The sequence below is a fragment of the Anser cygnoides genome, chromosome 1 (genome assembly GCF_040182565.1).
Source record: "Anser cygnoides isolate HZ-2024a breed goose chromosome 1, Taihu_goose_T2T_genome, whole genome shotgun sequence".
Taxonomy (NCBI): domain Eukaryota; kingdom Metazoa; phylum Chordata; class Aves; order Anseriformes; family Anatidae; genus Anser; species Anser cygnoides.
The window spans coordinates 104,397,678-104,415,567 of record NC_089873.1 but is presented as its reverse complement, the minus strand read 5'-3'; the positions used below and the strand labels follow the sequence as shown (position 1 = coordinate 104,415,567).

Here is a 17,890-nt window from a genome sequence, read left to right as displayed (position 1 = left end):
CATGGAAATGTGCAATTGGATCCACCAGCCTCCCCTTCTCCCCTCATGCCCATGCACCTTCCCTGTGCTCACTTTCCTGTAACAGGTCCCCTCTCATCTTTAAGCATCTGCGCTGTGGTCTGTGCACAGCATCACCCAGCTCCTGCATTCATTCCCTCGTGCATTGTATGTCTCCCTTGTGTATGCAGCCATTTCCTTCTGCATCATCTTTTCTCCATCATCTTTCTCCTCTTCAGCCTCCTTTTTTTCAACATCTCCCTCCTGGCTTAATCTAGACTGAGGTTAAGGTGTGATGTTAGCCACCCAGGATAACCCAACTAGGTTTTTTTGCCCAGAGAAGCTGTGGATGCCCCATCCCTGGAGGTGTTCAAGGCCAGGCCGGATGGGGCTTTGGGCAACCTGGTCTGGTGGGAGGTGTCCCTGCCCATGGCAGGGGGTTGGAACTGGGTGATCTTTAAGGTCCCTTCCAACAGAAGCCATTCTATGATTCTGATTTTTACCGGTCTAATGCGGACACAGCAGACTGGTTTTAAGAAATGTTAAGTGGATCGTTAGAATCTAAAAGGTACACTTTAATTCCTAATCTAGGCAAGAAAGTTAAGTTGCTTTGCAGCTCTCTCAGTTTCTATCAGTTTCTGACTCATTGTTTCCAAGGGTCTCTCCTCAGTTTTGTTCTGGTCTTTCTCATTTGGAACCCATCTCTTTTTCCTTCTTGTCTTCCCCAAAGAGGCTCTTTTGTACAATTTCTCCATCACCCCAAACAGCACACAACTCTTTGTTTTCCCCCTTCAGACTCTGCTACCCGCAACATATTTTTTAGCCATTCTCAGAAAAAATCACATGGCCTTTCTCATTTTGTTACTTCCTCTTCTTATGCGTTCATGTTAATATTTGCTTGTTTCTCATTGGGAGTTTATCACTCCTTCCTCAAAGACAAGAGAGAGAAAGAGAGAAAGAAAGAAAAACAAAGGACGTGTTTTGCGCCTTAGATATGGATTAGGTGAGGTCAGGATCTGGAAGGACTTTTGCTAACAATAAAGGGAGGCAGAAAGGGAACTAAAGAGACTTTCAGCTCTGGGGCCTCCAGTGTAAGAAGGACACAAATGTATTAGAACAAGCCCAGAGGACAGCCAAGATGAACAAGTTGCCCAGAGAAGCTGTGGATGCACATCCTTGGAAGTCTTCAAGGCCAGGTTGGATGGGGCTTTGAGCAACCTGGTCTGGTGGGAGGTGTCCCTGCCCAAGGCAGGGGGATTGGAACTGGATGGTCTTTAGGGTCCCTGCCAACCCAGACCATTCTGTGATTCTATGACTAGAAAATAAGATGGAGTTAAAGCATAAAAGCAAAAGGTTGCAGGTAGGGCTGAGTAACAGCTAACATCAAGAACAACAAAGAGGCCTGATCCCACCTTCCAGTGCTGCCTTTCCTATCTAGGAGAGGGCAGGTGGCAGCAAAAACTGGATTGCACGAGGGGCACCAACCACTCCAACACTCCCCTCTGCTGGCCACTGCCCAGGGGGAACCGGCAGGGAGTGGCGGGGTGCTGCGGCAGGGTGCGGGACTGCGGGTCCCAGGGGGCCCCCAAAAATGTCGCTCTTAGCTGAGCCACAGAGTTCTCCTTTAAGGCTGAGAATGGCTGAACTACTGGCGGAATTCATAGCTAAGTTCTGGACGTTTGGATTGTGTTACTAGTTATACGTGGTATCAACACACCAAATCTACTAAATTCGTAGCTCTTTTACGCCTTTAAATGCATATTAATATCCCACAGCATTCTCATCTCCTTATGGCACTTAACAGCTTCCTCCAGTGGTCTGGTTTTCTTTCCTCACTGCTGTTAAAAGGGGGCAGAAGCTACGACGAAATGACGAGCAGAAGCCCTGAAAGGCTACATCATTTACAAAACAACGTGGAGGCATGCGTTCATAGCATGTTAAATAGCATGAAAAAAAATATGTTTTGCTGCATCCTTTTGTGCTTAAAAAGTACTGATGCATGATCTTGGTTTAACACACATGAAGAACTTGTTGGCCTACTCCCGAGAATCGCATGGCTCTGTAAAATTTGCTACAGCTTTTCTGTTGGCAGTGCAATGCAGAAGGCACTCTTATTTGGCTACAGCAGAGCCCGTTTTCCTTTTGTTTTCCCCAGGGGATCTACAGCGTGTGTCATGTGTCTGCTGCGTGTGTATTGGAGGAGTTTCTGGATTTCCTTCCCGTGCTTGTATGATGGTGGGCTCACAGCCAAGTCCCATTTTTCCCTAGGTTCCGATCTCTAGATTTTTAATTTTTTTTTAACTGAGCACTTCCTTTGCCCTGCTTTTAGCGACGTGCTCTAGACGGGTTTTCAGGCCTGCTTTTATCTCGGCAGGCGTTTCAGCACGGCGGATATCCTCACGGCGCCTCTGCGCTCCCCCTTCTTGATCCGGAGCCTCCCCCTGCAGCCCTGGGGGCTCTGCTCCCCGCTCCGCCCCCTCTGTGCCCTCCCTCTTCGCTCCCCCCGCCCCTGCCCCGCTCCTTCTCCCCTCCCTCTCCCTGCACGCCTGCAGGACCGCCGGGCAGAGACGCCCTCCCTCCCCTCTCCCTTCTGCGAACTCACCTCGGCCAGTCCCGGGCAAGAGAGGGCCATTTTTTAAGGCTTCAGTTCCCAGCGGTCACCCAGCCGCCCGCAGCCCTCTGCCTCCGAACGGGGCGGGTTGTGAGGCAGGGGATTGTGATGCGCCTCTCGCCCCCGGGGACCTGCGGGCCGCCCTCCTCGGGCCGCTAAACACTGCTTTTCTGCTTGGGGACAGGGCTAAAAGCTGGCAGCACTTCTGCTCGGAAGGACCTGTTGCAAAACAGGGGGAGCAGGGACATGCCAGGACCACCCGCTGCCGAGCGGCAGAGGCTGCAGAAGACGTGGGTGATTTACCGCAGTGTCTGACTGGCAGCTCATTGCTTGCCACAGACAGTAAGCGAACGGTACGGCAGGAAGAGCAAGCAGTTCCCATGGCAGCAGAGCTCAAGGCATCTAAGGTCAAGATATGACAGAGGCTGCCGGAGAAAATGAGTTTTGCCGAGAGGATAAAACCCGCGGCACGGGGCTCCCGAGCAGCTCTGCAAACGCCCCCCAGCCAGCCTGCATCGCTCCCAGCTACAGCGCTGCCCAGGGGCTCTCCCGGGGCCTGACCATCCACCTCAGAGCCTGTCCTGAATCCACCCGTAGCTATTTTTGTTTCTGGGTCACCGAGAATACATCTGCACAGCCAGCAGAGGCGGTTGATTGCAGCATGGGCTGGCGTGTGCACACTACGCTCAGTCACGAGCAAGGGCAGCACCACGCAGGCTGCACAGCAGGCTGCACCAACCCGCCGCAGCTTCCCAGGGAAGATTCAGCTTGCCAGGCACCACTTCCTCACCGTCCTCAACTACCCAAGCCGACTCGGTAAAAAGCCAGCATAGGCATGCCTAGAGATGACAAAACCACGTTGGCTTTTCGTGCAGGCTTTTTCCTTTCTCTCTCCGCCTCTGTCTCTTTTTGGTAGCAGTGCAGGCTTTGCAGCCCTGTAAATCTTCCAGACGGGAAAGCAGCTGGAATTCAGCGAGTCTGCCTGCAGAATCCTGACGTGTAAAAAATGGATTTCTGTTGCCATCTGGTGGATACCTGACGAGCACTTGGAAATAAATAAATAAATAAATAAATACCAAGATCCACCCCCTCCCCACCCCTGCCATTCTTTGAGAGGTGCTTATTCGCCTCTGTTTATCCCACAGGCCCTTACTCTTGCCACATCACAAATTTTTCATGTTAGAGGGGAGTATGCTAGTGTTGTTGGATTATTTTTTTATTATTTAGTCTAATGTTATTAAATTTCTTGTTATACCTGCATTGCAAGTCTTCTTCATAGTTCTCAATTCAACACTGGCAATTTTCTTGAGTACTCCACGTGCTGCAGTCAAGAGTCCCTCCTAACTTCTGAAGCTTGTGGTTTAGCTGGCCCTAAATCAGAAAGATTCACTTCATCCCTGTGAGCTGCTGAATGAGTCACCCACTGTGGGTCAGTTAATGAATGTAAAATTACTAACCCCGTCTGCCTGTTGCAGAAATCAACAGGATTTATAAGATCGTGCCCCTGCTTACCAAGGGACTTAAAAACCAGCAGCCATCTTCAGACTATTTGTCTACTTCAGGGCTCCATCTCTGGCGTAGTGGCCGATGTCTCACAGAATGCAGGAATCTCACATCAGATGGTTTGCTCACATGTGCTCCTTTCGTGGGTACTGTTGTGCAGAAAGGGTTGAGCCTGGCTTAAATTGTAGAATAAAAGAGATAGCAAAAAAAAAAAAATCACCCTCTTCTCATCTCCTTGTGTTTTGGTATAGAATAATTCCCTTCCCATTTAAGGATGGGACCAGATCCCAAAACTCTGCAGACAATTCAGAGGGAGGGCATCCTGATGGCATTTGACAGTAGTTCTCGTTCAGCGTTGGCTCCCAGCTATGCTTAACTCCTTGCTCAAGCCCTGCCTTCGTGCCTCCCTTCCATGCCAGCCTCGCTTCTGCCTGTTCCTTGTGCCAGCTCAGCCACCTCTGCCTGTGTGAACACCCGGCCTTGTGACCATCTTGCCCGAACTCCCACAAACTGACCACTCAGGCACAGAGTACCTGATGAATTTCCCATTCCAGTGTTCTCAAAGGCAGGGCTGACTCACGACATTTAGTCACTCCCAGTGACCCAGCCCATGAAATCTGAGGAGCAGCAAGCCGCTCTCCAACTCCGTGTGGACGCTGGTGCACAGGTTTCTGCCCCATGTGAGACTGACCACAGAAGTGCAGTGATCACTAGCCCCATCTCACAGTTTATGTAGACCCCAGGGGAGTTCAGTCAGCAGCAGCTGCACTCACAGCAATAAAACAACAGCAGTGGGACTGTATGGGGATCTTTGGCCATACCGTGACCCTCAGTGCGGCCCCTGGAAGGAGCCCTGCAGTGCAACATTCCCATCTCCAGCAGGGATCAATTGGAGAAGTCCTGGTGCGGTTGAAAATATCCTTCACTTTAGGTAATTTATTTTTTATTCTCTACATAAGTACTGGCCTGCCCTGGGAAGACAGAAGGCTGAGAGTTTGAGGGACTCATAACCAGCAGTGATTTTCTCATCCAGCTCTCTAGCGCTACATCTTTCAGCTTCGCATTCAGCCCAGTGCATTCACAACTGACCAAAGATCAGAGAGAGGCACTCAGCTCGAAAGAGTTGTTAGCCATCCTGAGTTAAACCCCTGCTTCCACAGACATCACAAACCTAGGCAGCCCAAGAGAAACCTGACTGACCTACCAACCTACTGCTTTGCTCCGAAACAAAGCAACCTCATCCCACCACAGGGTGACAGCAATGGGTCACATGGTTTTGAAAGACAGAGGAGCCCCTAGAAACTTCATAGACAAATGATTTTTCCAAGAGTACTGATGATTTTTTACAGCTGAGGCTGGGGTGGATATTCATTCACTCCAAGCGACTGGGAGTGTTCCCCAGCAGTGAAATTTGATTTATTTAATTTAATTTATTTATTTATTGGCAACCAACTAGCAATCTTCCAAACAGCTCTGTTCACAGTTTAGGAGTCAGCACATGGCAAGGACTGTTCCCAGAGGGAAGCCTGCACACAGCCAGACTGTCACGGAGGGTAAGAGTTTAACAGTATGGCCACTTCTGGCCATACTGCTGGCCTCAGAACCAGAGAGCAGTCTTGTCTAATTTACTACCACAGACACAGCCTTTGTCTCTGAGTGGGAACTGAGCCAATCCATAAACACTGTTGACTTTTCATACCTTCCAATTACTGCAGCATCTATGCATGGTACCAAACTCAAATGGGGCAAGGGACTAATGCAGTTTAGGTCCAAATTCTTCTTTCACTAGCAAGTCTCTACATGTAATGCTTGATTGCAATGCATTATGATGACTTAATCAAGTTTATTCACTTTTTTTTTCTTTCTTTCTTTTTTTCTTTTTGGCTGCATTGCTTTCAGAAAATCAGAGCTTCTTCGTAGTTTTCAGGATCCAGGTTACTGGCAACATTGTTCAATAGGTCAAATGCATTGCAGTGGAGTGCATTACCATGTAGTACATGGACATGGAGTGACATGGACATGGAGTGACATGGACATGGACTCCGTAATAAGAGAGAAGTATCTTCTGGATATCAGCTATTCAAAAATCCTTTGAAATCCTTCTACAGGCATTAGTAAATATCCTTTTTTTTTTTTTTTTAAATTATTCATCCTGTTTCTCCTCAAATGTTTGAGAAAAAAAGTCTTCTGATTATGTATAAGAAAGAACACAGTTACCCAGTTATCCCAGTTGCTGGTTCCTCAGACACACAGGCATCTTATGCTGACTATTTCTGTAAACTGCCAATTGCACAATATAAATAGCACCCTTGTCAAAACAAAACAAAACAAAACAAAAACAAAAACAAAAACCTGCGATTAGGACAATGTCTGACAAATGGTAACCCCACTTGAAGGAATATGTTGTGCTCTCAAGTGTGGACTGATAAGAAAATTAATAGTTCAGAGAATAAACTGAATTGAATTCAAGTTAAATGGTTATTTTCATTTCCTGTTTCCACTATACCACCTTAGGCTGAGTGGAAGAGTAGGACAGCAGGTGCCAGTCCATGAAATGAAACATTAGTCAGCCCCTTTCTCAACCACTGTGTCTTCACTTTAAATTCAGTCGTGTTTCAGTGTGACTCACACACCTTTGGGACATCATTCACTACAGTCTCTCCTGGGCATCAGTCACGTACCAGATAGCTCAGCATCCTCAGCCAGGATGTTCCCCGTCACAACCTCTCAACAGCTCATGTGGACAGAACTGTACCAAATACCCCTTTCCTAAATGTATTTTCATTTCCTCAAGATACTCATGAGAGCTACTTGTTCAGTTCTTTCTGGAAGCTGCTTGGCTCAACCACTTCCTTCAGCAATGAATTCATCGGTGTAATTTCATGACGTGGAAAAGCATTACCCCATTTTCACTCCTCAGTTTCACTGAATGGTCACTTTGTTCTCATATTGTGATACAGGAAGAACAGAAGTTCTCAACTTTACTTTTCCCGCTCCAGTAATTACTTTATAAATTGTCTGGACACTTTTATATCTCTCCTTTACAAAACAGCAACCTCAGTTTTTCTAACCTCTCTCAGAGAGCTTTTACATGCCTTAATCATTCATGTCACCATTTCCCAAAACCTCACATTTAAGGCCAGACATGCATCCTACACAGAGCATTCAGACAAGATTGTCCACACCGGTGCTGAAATCTCATGGCTATGATTATACAGCTAATTTAAAACCTTGAAGGGGTAACGTCACTCTACATGTTCCCCTTGCTATTGCACTGTTGACGTTGAATTTCATTTTCTGTTGTGCTGTCTGGTCATCTTCCTTGTTTAGGTCTGACTCAAGTCTTCCAAAATCCGCTCTCATACCACTGTTCTGAATTACTTTGTCTTCTGCAGAGGTTGTTGCTTCACTGTTCACTTTTCCCTTCTCCTTCCACGTGATTAATAAATGCACAAGAACACAGGGTGGATCCTTAAAACATTTTGCTCTTAACCTTTTACCATGATGAAAATGAATTGTTTAATTGTCCCTTGCTTGCTGCCTATAGGGCAGTTTTTGTTCTCATCTTGCCCTGCATGCTTAGAATTTTTTAGGATTTTCGCTCCCACAATCTAAGGAAGGCCATTTTGGAAAGTCCCTTCTCAGTGTTGGATTTTTCTTTCTACAGTTCAACTTTGGCCATGCTATACCTATTTGTTCTTAAATTAGTACTATCCTTTCCCTCAAAAGCTCTTTTTCCTACACGTTGATTACTGTCATGTGTGTTTTTAGCCAGTCATCAGAATATTTCCAAGGCTTTGTTTTACTAGGCAAGATTTTTACGTTCTACTGGTAGGATCATAGTCCTCAGAAAATACTAGAAGCTATTCTTACACCTGCTTCTGCTTGAAAGAATTTTTGTTGAGAATGACTAATCAGAATTATTCACAATATTAAATATGAGATTTCACCTGTACTGGTGCAACATTACTTTTTCTTTTCCTCTTATAGAAAATTTATAGAAAATTCTGTTGATACTCTCTGATTTATCTTTTAGCAATTCATCTTATGTGCTCAAAGGTTCCTCTTCTCCTCCTGTCCCATTTCCAATTGGTGAGTTCCCACAGGAAAACAACAACAACAACAACGACAACAACAAAGGTAATTCTTGGCACTAAATTTTACATACCTGAATCTTATGCGAGATTCAGATGCTCATCCAAATTTCAGAGGTCTTTCAGTATGCTTCTGTAAAACCCTGATCATTCTGCTGTTGTGTTATCAGCAAATTTCATCCAAATGTTCTTTTTATTTATGCCAAGTCCATGAATTCAAATATGAAACAAATAATGGCCAAAAAGTGACCTGTATTAGTAATCCCTTTTCACTATCAAGATGAACAGGATGGTGTAGCATTGCAACACAATAATATAAAAAGTCTCCTACATCCTCAGAATTGGAGTTGGATAAGAAAAAGCAAAGTTTTTCTTAATTGTTCTCTTTAACCTCCCTTGATCCAACACATCCACTAATTCTTTCACAGACTTCCTGATTCTCACACCCTGAAAGACTCTCATTTATACTTTTCATTCATTTCATTGTTTGCACTTCGACTCCCTATTCCAGCTTCCGTCCTAATTATTACATGCTGCAAATTCAAGCTTCTGTCTACTGTAAATTTTGAAGACTCTCTTGCGTGACTCCAGGTTTCTCAGAAATTATAACTTAAGTCACACAGGTATCCTACTTTTCTTTTGATCCACTGAGATGCTTGTCATCCAAGACTATTATTATGCCTGATATTATATGTATGTGCAGCACTTCTAAGGATTTTAATCTTTTACTATTAACGCTGATGCCTGGTTCTCAGTCAGGATGCAACAGCACGAACTGCTCATTAGTGTGAGCTATTGCGATCAAACTTTGTATCCTGTCTGCATTTTCACACCGTCTGCTTTTGAAGTGGTAGACAGTTAGTCAGCCTCACTGTGCTTCAGTGTTTATGAAATGTAGGGGCTCTTTGAAAAGTGACTCGAAGTGGTCCTACATTCACTGCTTCACAGCAACCTCTGTCCACATTTACAGGCAGACGGAGCTTTTCTAGCTGCCGGTCCTGGGATGTGAGACCACAGCTTTTCTTCCTTGGCACCATTGCCGGATATGAAGACCAAAAGTTTCATACACAAAACAGGGGTTCCTTTAAGGACAGCTACTAAATGATCTTTTGGTTTGTTCACTCTAACTAACTTAAACTTAGAATACAATTCTGTCGATTCAATACAGGCAGGAGTAGTATCCAGCTTCCTCTCTCAGAGCTATTTTAATTCTGCAGGGCTAACAAGCAAGAAAAACAGTAAAAAATATTTCAGTCACTTAAGTCAGAAGATTAGTCAGAACATACCTAAGCAACTTAACTGCTGAGTAAGAAGGTACCTTTTTACGTACAGCTTTTCAGAGGAAAATCACTTTGTAACTTTCCTATATATTCATTGAGTCCATAGTAACATAACATCTGTAACCATAGATCAGCGGGCTTTTGGGCCCAAGAATCTGCTATTCATTATCAGTTTGCTTAACTACTGAAATGTCTCACTTGTGAGTACTTCATAAGTCTGAACTAAGTAGTATCACTTAGTAAACCTTGTGATTCAGTAAACTGCAATTATCATGGAAATATTTTCTCACGGAAATCTTGTCGGATGTTTCACACTGAAGGAAAAACTGTATGAATTGAAAATGAATGTTGAATATATTCAGTTCATTCACTGACGTGCCTGCAAATTCTCTCTTCCCGAGAAAGCTCCTCCAGCCCCAGCAATCAGCTGCTCTCTGGCCTTATGAGCACCCGAGTTGCACAGGAGTCTGCATTTAAGCAGCACTTACTTGTTGTAATGCTGACTCTGTCAGATCTGACTTCACCCTCCAAGCTTTTCAGCTTGAGTTGAAGCTCCAGAACAAGGTTCCTAAGCATGGTTTTCCCCAGCCAATCTGACCAGAAGGCCCATTCACAGCACTTCTAAACCACAGGGAACACATAGGAAGGGGTGTGGAAGACAAAGCATCTCACAGTTAAAACAATCTCCCCAGCTGGTGGGAGATCAGGACTCCAACTCCTCTCCCCACATTGCTTTCTATCAGAGATACCACGTTCTGAACAATTAATTAATTATTTTTTATCAAGTACTTGTCACTTTGGACCTAATAAAATCTAGCTGGTATCTCCCATATACTGAGTGACTGTCCTAAAGACCAGGGTTTAAAATCCACTTATTTATGTCTCTGTGAGTATTTAATCTTTCACATAAAAAGAGTTTCAACAACACCAAGCCTTAAAAAAGTCACCACCTCCAAATACACAGAGGTGGGTAGTAAGAAAATTTACCTAAGATAAGATGCCATGTCGTTCTTTCAAATAGGGCATTTGACCTTGGGCAGACAGGAATCTCCTGCTCACGATCCTTGGGAATGAGACCTGCTCTGCTACCTACCTACGGCCACTATACCTGTCTGAAGGACTGAGGGAAAAGCTGGTCACCCAGCTTCAAACCTTTGCTATAAAGCTACGGGAAGAATGAGAGGCTACTTGCAGGGATCTAAAAAGTAGAGAACTCCTACAGGGTTCATGAAAATAAGAGCCCAAATACAGCAGAATGACTTTATTTGCGTCCTTGCAGACGGGGAGGTCATGGTACAAACTGAAAATTTAAAAGGCATAGGAGAACCAGAATGAAAAGAGACATTACAAACGCACCAATTAGGGGAAAAGCTTCAGTGTACCTTATCAGACATGAAAGAATCCAGCTACGAGACCACAACTGATAAGAAACCTGCCTTTGTTAGTTCTGCAGCTCACAGAACTACCTGCCTCAAAGCACACTGAAGTGCAGCTGTAGCCTAAAAAATGACTATGGCAGCCTCATGCAATGGCACGGAGACCGCGAAGTCAGACTTGGAGAAAAAGAATAAACCAACTGCCGCTGAGAAATCAAGGCTGGGATTTTCCTGCTTTTGAAAAGGAGTTCCTATATTAAAAGCACAGCCAGCATCCCTTAGACTCCTGAGAGTTTCAGGGACGGGTTCATACAGTTACAGGTCCTGTTTGAAAGCAAGGGGAGACCCACGGCAGAGATAATTCGTGTGTAAACTGTGCTTCTGTGGGCGGTCAGAGGTGGGACCGTCAATTCTCCTGGGCTGCATTTACTCCTTTACCAGGTGTATTACAACAGATAGAACAGGCTGCCGAGAGCCTGCGTGGAAACTCAGCGCTTCACCTCCCCCCCCACCCGGCGCTGACAGGGCTGCGCCTTCGCGCCCCCCCCCCCGGCCGGCCACCGTCCCGCCGTGACGTGCGCAAAGGGGGGGGGGAGGGGGCGCAACCACCCTTCGGCGCATGCGCGCGCCTCCTCCCGCAGGCCGGCCGAACCCGCCCCGAGTCCGAGGACTGGACCGGAAGCCGCAGTCCGCGGACAGGAAGTGACCTCTCCGCCGCCCGCCCCTCTCTTGCAAGCGTCCGCGCGGCCCTTTGTGAGTCACTTGACTGACGGGCGCCAGCCGGCCAATAGCAGCTCCCGGGTGGGCGCGCGAGCCAATCAGGGCCGAGCTGCGGGCCGCCCTCGCCCCGCCCGCCATGGGTGCGCGCTGAGGAACGAAGGCGCCAGCGGGCGCGCGCGAGCGGCGGGGCGGGGCGGGGCGGGGCAGGGCGCGCGCCGGGCGCCCCCGAGTCTCCCCTCAGCCCCTGAGGCGGCCGGGCCGGGCCCAGGGCCGCATCCGCAGCGCACGTTCCCGGGCGGGCCCCAGCACGGGGCGGGGCGGGGCCGCCGGGCGCTGCCAGCGGGGGCTCCGCGCGCTCTTAAGGTGGCGCCGCGGAGGGGCAGGCCCAGGTGGGGGCCGGGGGCGGAGCCGAGCCTGCAGGGAGGGGACCCGCGAGCAGAGCGGGGCTGCTGCGCGGGCCGAAGCGGGCGGAGAGAGCCCGTCAGGCGGGGGGGCGGCTGCTGGAGCCGCGGCGTCTGCGTGCGAAGGGGTGAACGCGGTGCAGGGTGCACGGCGCCTTTAGCAGCCGAGGCCCTAGGCACGCGTTTAAAACGCCCTGCTTTAAGCCCCCGAGTCTCGGCTCTTAATTACCCTGGGCGTCATTACACGTTAGTACGCAGAAAGTGCTCAAAAATATTTTTATATGGCGCTACAAGAAATGATTCAGGGCCCAGAACACTGGCAAGAAAAATAAACTTACGTATACGTACTTAAATACAGACACATCAAATGTTTTCCTGGGTAAGAAATAAAGATGTGGTTTTGGAAGAAAAGAAAAAAAAAAAGTAAATTTGAGGGAAAAATATGTCAGGCTACCTGTACGTTATGCTAGGTTGCAGAGATGCGTGCTTGTCACACGCGGAAGGAACAAACCTTTAGTCAGGATGTAGAAGAATTCCTTCCCAAATGCCACGAGTTTCGGTGTCCTAACTGCCAAAAAACAAAGCCACCTCCTACACCTTCCTGGATACCAGAAGCCCCAGCTGCCCCCTACCCATCTGTCAAAATTCGTAGCTTTGCCTAAATAAACATTGACAATTCAGTCATGTACAAAACCAGTGGCATCTTGAAAAAATGGGAGAAGGATGAAATACATCGAATGTAATGTAAAAATAAGTTGCATGATGACTAGTTTACTCTTTTTTCATGTCCCCATCTGCTATCCCCTACCTTCTACTTAGCTTGCAGAGGCTTTGGGATGGGTCATTCTGTTCTCAGAATACTAAATGTGACAATGGGGTCACGATCCATTATCTTCTATGTATTTCTGCAACACATAGCTGCCTCTCAAAGCCCCTTTTTGCATTTAATAGCATTTTTATATTTATGTCCTTTCATGTAGCAGAGTAAGTCAATTACATCAGATCGTTTTGTCTGTAAAAAACAGAGAATATTTCAGACGTTAACTTGTGGGAGAAGACAGTGGACACACACAGGAAAAATAAATGGGGAATACACATGGGATACCTGAAACATGTTGAGTCCAACTGCAGTTTTCCAACGCTTCTGCAGTTGGCTGTAAATCAAACAACGTGCAGATACCACTTACTGGTTCCTCCCAGCATAATGATGCCCCTGTCATGTCTCTCAGCAGAGTGATGAGCCTATGCACAACACGGACACAAATCCTCACAAGAGGGGGACTGGAGGACTTGGTGTGGGAATAGCAGGGAGGAACAAAGACCATGCACCCCAAAGAGAAATCCTAAGGAGAGGTAGAAAGCCAAGGGAGTAGGAGCTGAGGTGCTTACCCAGAACTGGAGCAAGATTGGGGAACAACGAGAATGGGGCAGAGCTCTGTCGTGGCCTGCAGAGGTGAGGGCGAAGACATGGATGTTGTCCCTTGGTAATGAATGCGAACACTGTAATGGGATCTGTAATGAGAGAATAATGTGTGTAAAGGGACAGGGAATCATCCTTGGCAGAGAGAAGAGTAGATAATAGCACAGGGAAAAGCGCTCCCGCCAGAGCTGCTGGCATAGAAGCAGAACAAAGGTTTGGTTTGGGAGAAGAGGGCACAAACTTCCTGAGAGAGTGGACATCAAGTGTTAATTCTTGGTACTTCCTGAAATGAAGGCATGGGAGTTTGGCACAGATTTTGACCTGTTGAAGGAATGCAAAGAGTCTCTGGTAGATACAAGAAAAAACTAAGCCCTGAAAAAGTAGCAAGTCTTACAACAGCGGCTGAGCCATCAGAACAGTTTTCATATTACAGTTCACAGAAGAAAAAAATAAGAAATTTACTCAGAAAATAAATGTATTTCACCCCCCAGTGTATTTCACATCCTAAGCTCCAAGTTCCGTAGCAGTGGTACTGCTTGGAGGGATGCAAATATGAAGCTCGCCGTGGAAAGAAGAGATTGTCAAAGACAGGGAGCCCTCCAGATGACTGGCAGGGAACCTGTGGCTATTACACGTTTGTGCATTTCAGATTTCCATGCAGTAGCGGTCACCCTACAGCACTGGCCTCACACTCAGGGGGATCTCATACACTGGCTCTTCCTTCTCCCATGCACGTTTTGGAGTATTTGATCTATTATCTAAGTCACTTCACTGGGCAGTCCCCTGTCGTGTTCTGACATCATGGACGGTCCGTGTCTCCAAAACCAGCCTTGCAGCATACCAGCACGAGACTCACAATTTTCAGCCAACTGGGTGGAAGTGAGACAACACGGTGTGCAGCTCACAGGGATCTCTGCACCGACTCGGCTGATTATAACGTGTTAGGGGGGGACAGCAGTAAAGACTACGGAGGAAAGGCCTCGTTAAGATCTGGCGACGTTGCTGCGATAGGTTGCGGACAAACGCATGGCGTGAAGGAAGATCAGCAGGGACGGAGATCCTGAACCGGGGGCGGGAGGGCCGGAGCACGGCACAGCGCTGACACGACAGGTAGGGGCGCCCTGCCGTGCCGTGCCGTGCCGTGCCGTGCCGGGCAGGGGGCTGCAGGCAGAGGGGCTGGCGGCCATTTGGGAGCGGTGCCAGGCGGACGAGGGGGGGGGTGGGTGTGCGCCTGCAGCCGGGCTCGCCCCCGGGCCTCCCCGGCCGCTCTCCCCGCTGCGCCCCCCGGGCGTGGGCCCGCGCCCCCCGCCCGCCGGCGCCTCCTTAACCCGCGGAGGCGGGGGCGGCCGCGGCCGGGGGGAGCCGGAGGAGGCGGAGCGGCGGCCGGGGAGGAGCCGGGGCCTGCAGCGGAGCCGCAGCCAGGAGCAGCAGTCGCGGGAGCGGTGGGGCCTGGAGGGACTCAGCGCCGCCCGGCCGGCCCCCCCCCTCACCCCCACCCCCTCCCCGCCCCGGCACCGGAGCCCGGGGAGCCCCCGGGAGCGACAGCCGAGGCCCGGCAGACGGCGGCGGAGGAGGCGGCCGCTCAGCCCCGCGGCCCGCCGCGGCCTCCCGCGGTAGCCGGGCCCGGGCGAGAGGAGCTGGGGCCTGGGGGGGGAAGCCGGGGCACGGAGCTCCGGACGGCTGGGGTGGGGGGACCCCCGCGGCCTGCCGGGGGCACGGAGAGCCGCCCCGCCGCCGGGAGGGAGGCAGCCCGCTAGGGAGCCCCGCGCCGGCGGGGGGCACCCCGGCAGGCCCTCGCCCCCCCCCCCCCCCCCTCCCGCCTCGCCCGCCGGCCGAGGGCGGACCCACCGCCCGCAGAGCCCTTCCGACCCCGCCGGCCGCCCGCGGGGGGCTTCGCGCTCGCCCCCGGGCCCGCTAACCAGCCGGGGGCGGGCAGAGGGCCCGGCATCGAGCCCCAGAAAGCTGTCGAGAGGCGGTGGGAAAGAGCCTCCTGGAGCGACTTCCATGCTTATTTAGGGGAGAGGCGTCCTCAGCCCCCCGGCTTCTGAGGGTCGCAGGAATAACCCTTAGCGCCTCCTCACCCCCTGCTGCGTATCTCCCGGGTGAGGAAATTCCTCCCCCGAGCAGGGGAGACGGCCCCTAACCGGCTCTTTCCCAGAGCAGGGAGCCTCCACAGAAGAAACCCCGTGTGCCCAAGGGAGGCAGTTCCCAAAACAGAAATAAGCAGAAGCCCCCGATGCTTATCTAGTAGTTTTAATTATTTATATCTGCTTGGTAGACGGCAGAGAAAGCACAGGCAAATTTAGATACTCTTCTTCCCTTTTCCAGTTGCTGTTAGCCACTGGAGATAAAGGCAATTTGCAATACTGACCTGATCCTCCTTCCTCCCAAGGAAGATCCCTCATTCCCTAACCCCAAGAGGGTTTTCTCCAAGTATTCTCTGCAAGGAGAGACGACACACCTCCCAACTGCAGGGAAAGAGACAGATATCCCTGATAATATCCGCAGAATTAGCAAGAATTATTTCACAGAAAGTGGTCCCGCCACCCCTAAGGACAAGGTGCACCTACAGGAAAGAGAAGAGACTTCCAGGTAGGGAGATTATTTGAGATAAATTTTCCCAATCTGACAGACGGCAAGGAGAAGAAAAGGCTGTCTCCCAGGGGAACACCCCTTTAGGTTTTAGCTGCCAAAAGGGAGAGAGGATCTCCATCCAGGGATAAAACCAGCAGTTTTAGGGGGGTGACAGTCCCAGGCAGATTGTTATAATACTCAAGATTCTGATTTAATCTGCAATCCCCACGCCCTCGAAATATTTCTTGAAGAAGCACTTGGAATAACTGACAGCAACATTCTGAGGATGGGTCTCAGAGAAGTGTGAAGAGCAGCACCCCAGAAACCAGCACTGAAGATAACCCACCTCCCTCCAGAAGAATCTTCCAGTCAGAGTGAGTGACCGCATTATATCACCTCCCTATTCCTATCTGTCCTTCTCTTTTGCCTTCTATCTTTGTTTTCCACGTCTCTTCTCTCACCGTATCTACTTTCCTTTTAATCTTTTTTCTCTCCTTTTGTTTCTGAACCTTTTCCAAACCTCCTTATGGCAGTCTTTCTCCGTCTCTGTCATTTAGCGGTCTTGTACACTGTGTGTAATTGATCTGATTTATTTTCTCGCTATTTAGTTTATTGGAGACCTTAACTCTAATTAATTGTAAGAAACCTCACTGTCCTCTCCCTTCTATTTTATTGCACTGGTGTATTATTCCTGGGCTCAGCCTTCATCATCTCTGGTGTGGAGTGAATTTCTTCCATTCAGGGGTCATTGAGAAGGATAATAATATTGGCCAAAAAGTATTGAGGAGATACAGACGGAGATTTGTAGTGCTGGTGCCCAAGGATGCATCCATGGGGCTGGAATGGCAGGTGGTCTCCTTGAGTGCCCTCTTATGCAAATAACGGTGGGAATAAAATCATCGTGGGATGCAGACCTTCCTGTGCTTGGGATCCGAACGTACAGATCCCGGTGCTAGCACCCAGAGACGCGTGTCCTGCTGTACCTCGGGGCTGTGGAGTGAATGCTGGTACGAGTGCCCTTGAGAGTGGGTTCTGTTGTGCTTAGGGGCCTAGGAATGAAAATCATGGTAGTGCTAGGGGAACCTGCTCTGAAAGCCAGAAGAAGCCGTTCTGTTGCTACCAGTCTTCATGTGTGTTTTACCCTGTGCTCACGTGAATGGTAACGCTGGTGCGGTCGTGAGCCAAGCTGTCTGCTTTCTGTAGACGAGACGGTTAATTTCCAGCCTCAGATGAGTATTCTGATGCTAACGTGATTTCCTGAGAAATCGAGTCCAAGGGAGACTTCATTTCCAACGAAGTCAAAGCAGATTCCTGTAGCAGAAGAATCAAACCTAAGGGTATCTCACCTGAGATACTCCTGTTTGTGTTCTCCATCGAGGCAGCAGTGAGGAAATCCAAGATCAAAGGGCCCTTGACCAGGACAGGAAGCCTCGCAGCATGCGTTTCAGAGAACAGTGAACAGGGAGACCCTGAAGAAAGAACGTGGCCAGTAAGATCAGGCAGAGGGTGCCTCCAGGGTCCTCCAAAAACGATTCCCCATTTCTGCAGAGAATTTTGACAGTTAGCCGTAGCTCGAGAAGGTGCTTCTTGCTGAGGGGAGACTGAATCAAGAAGTGATGTATATTCAGAGTACTGTTAGATGCCCTCCTACCTGTTGCCCTACAGTTATGCAATCAGCCTGTTTTGAGTACAGTGTTATCTAGCGCAAGAGAAGAGATAACTCAGGCATTTTGTCCTTTGTACAGTCAAGGGGGTAACTGACTTTTCATGCTCTAGAGGTTAAATTCAAGGGGGTAGCTAACTTTTCATGCTTTAGAGGTTAATTTACCTTGCTCTACCCCCATCCTCACAGTAATGACTTGACATTTTTCAAGTGCTTTTGGCTCTGATGGATGCCAGGGCACTTTACAGAAT

At 48.9% G+C, this 17,890-nt stretch overlaps 2 protein-coding genes across 3 annotated transcripts in view; one reads left to right on the top strand and one right to left on the bottom strand.

Annotated features, from left to right (window-relative positions):
* Window positions 1-2,743, bottom strand: part of LOC106048089 (solute carrier family 2, facilitated glucose transporter member 3) — a 30,890-nt gene extending 28,147 nt beyond the window's left edge. Inside the window, exon 1 of the mRNA XM_013199881.3 lies at window positions 2,600-2,743. Within this exon, the coding sequence (XP_013055335.2) occupies window positions 2,600-2,629 (30 nt within the window). The 5' untranslated portion in view covers window positions 2,630-2,743. The remainder of the gene's footprint in view (window positions 1-2,599) is intronic.
* A 12,062-nt stretch (window positions 2,744-14,805) lies between these two features.
* Window positions 14,806-17,890, top strand: part of FOXJ2 (forkhead box J2) — a 32,445-nt gene continuing 29,360 nt past the window's right edge. Inside the window, exon 1 of one of the 2 annotated variants that reach the window (XM_013199879.3) lies at window positions 14,806-16,350. The gene's annotated coding sequence lies outside the window, so the exon portion shown is untranslated. The remainder of the gene's footprint in view (window positions 16,351-17,890) is intronic. The other variant, XM_048052973.2, reaches the window with a different exon arrangement.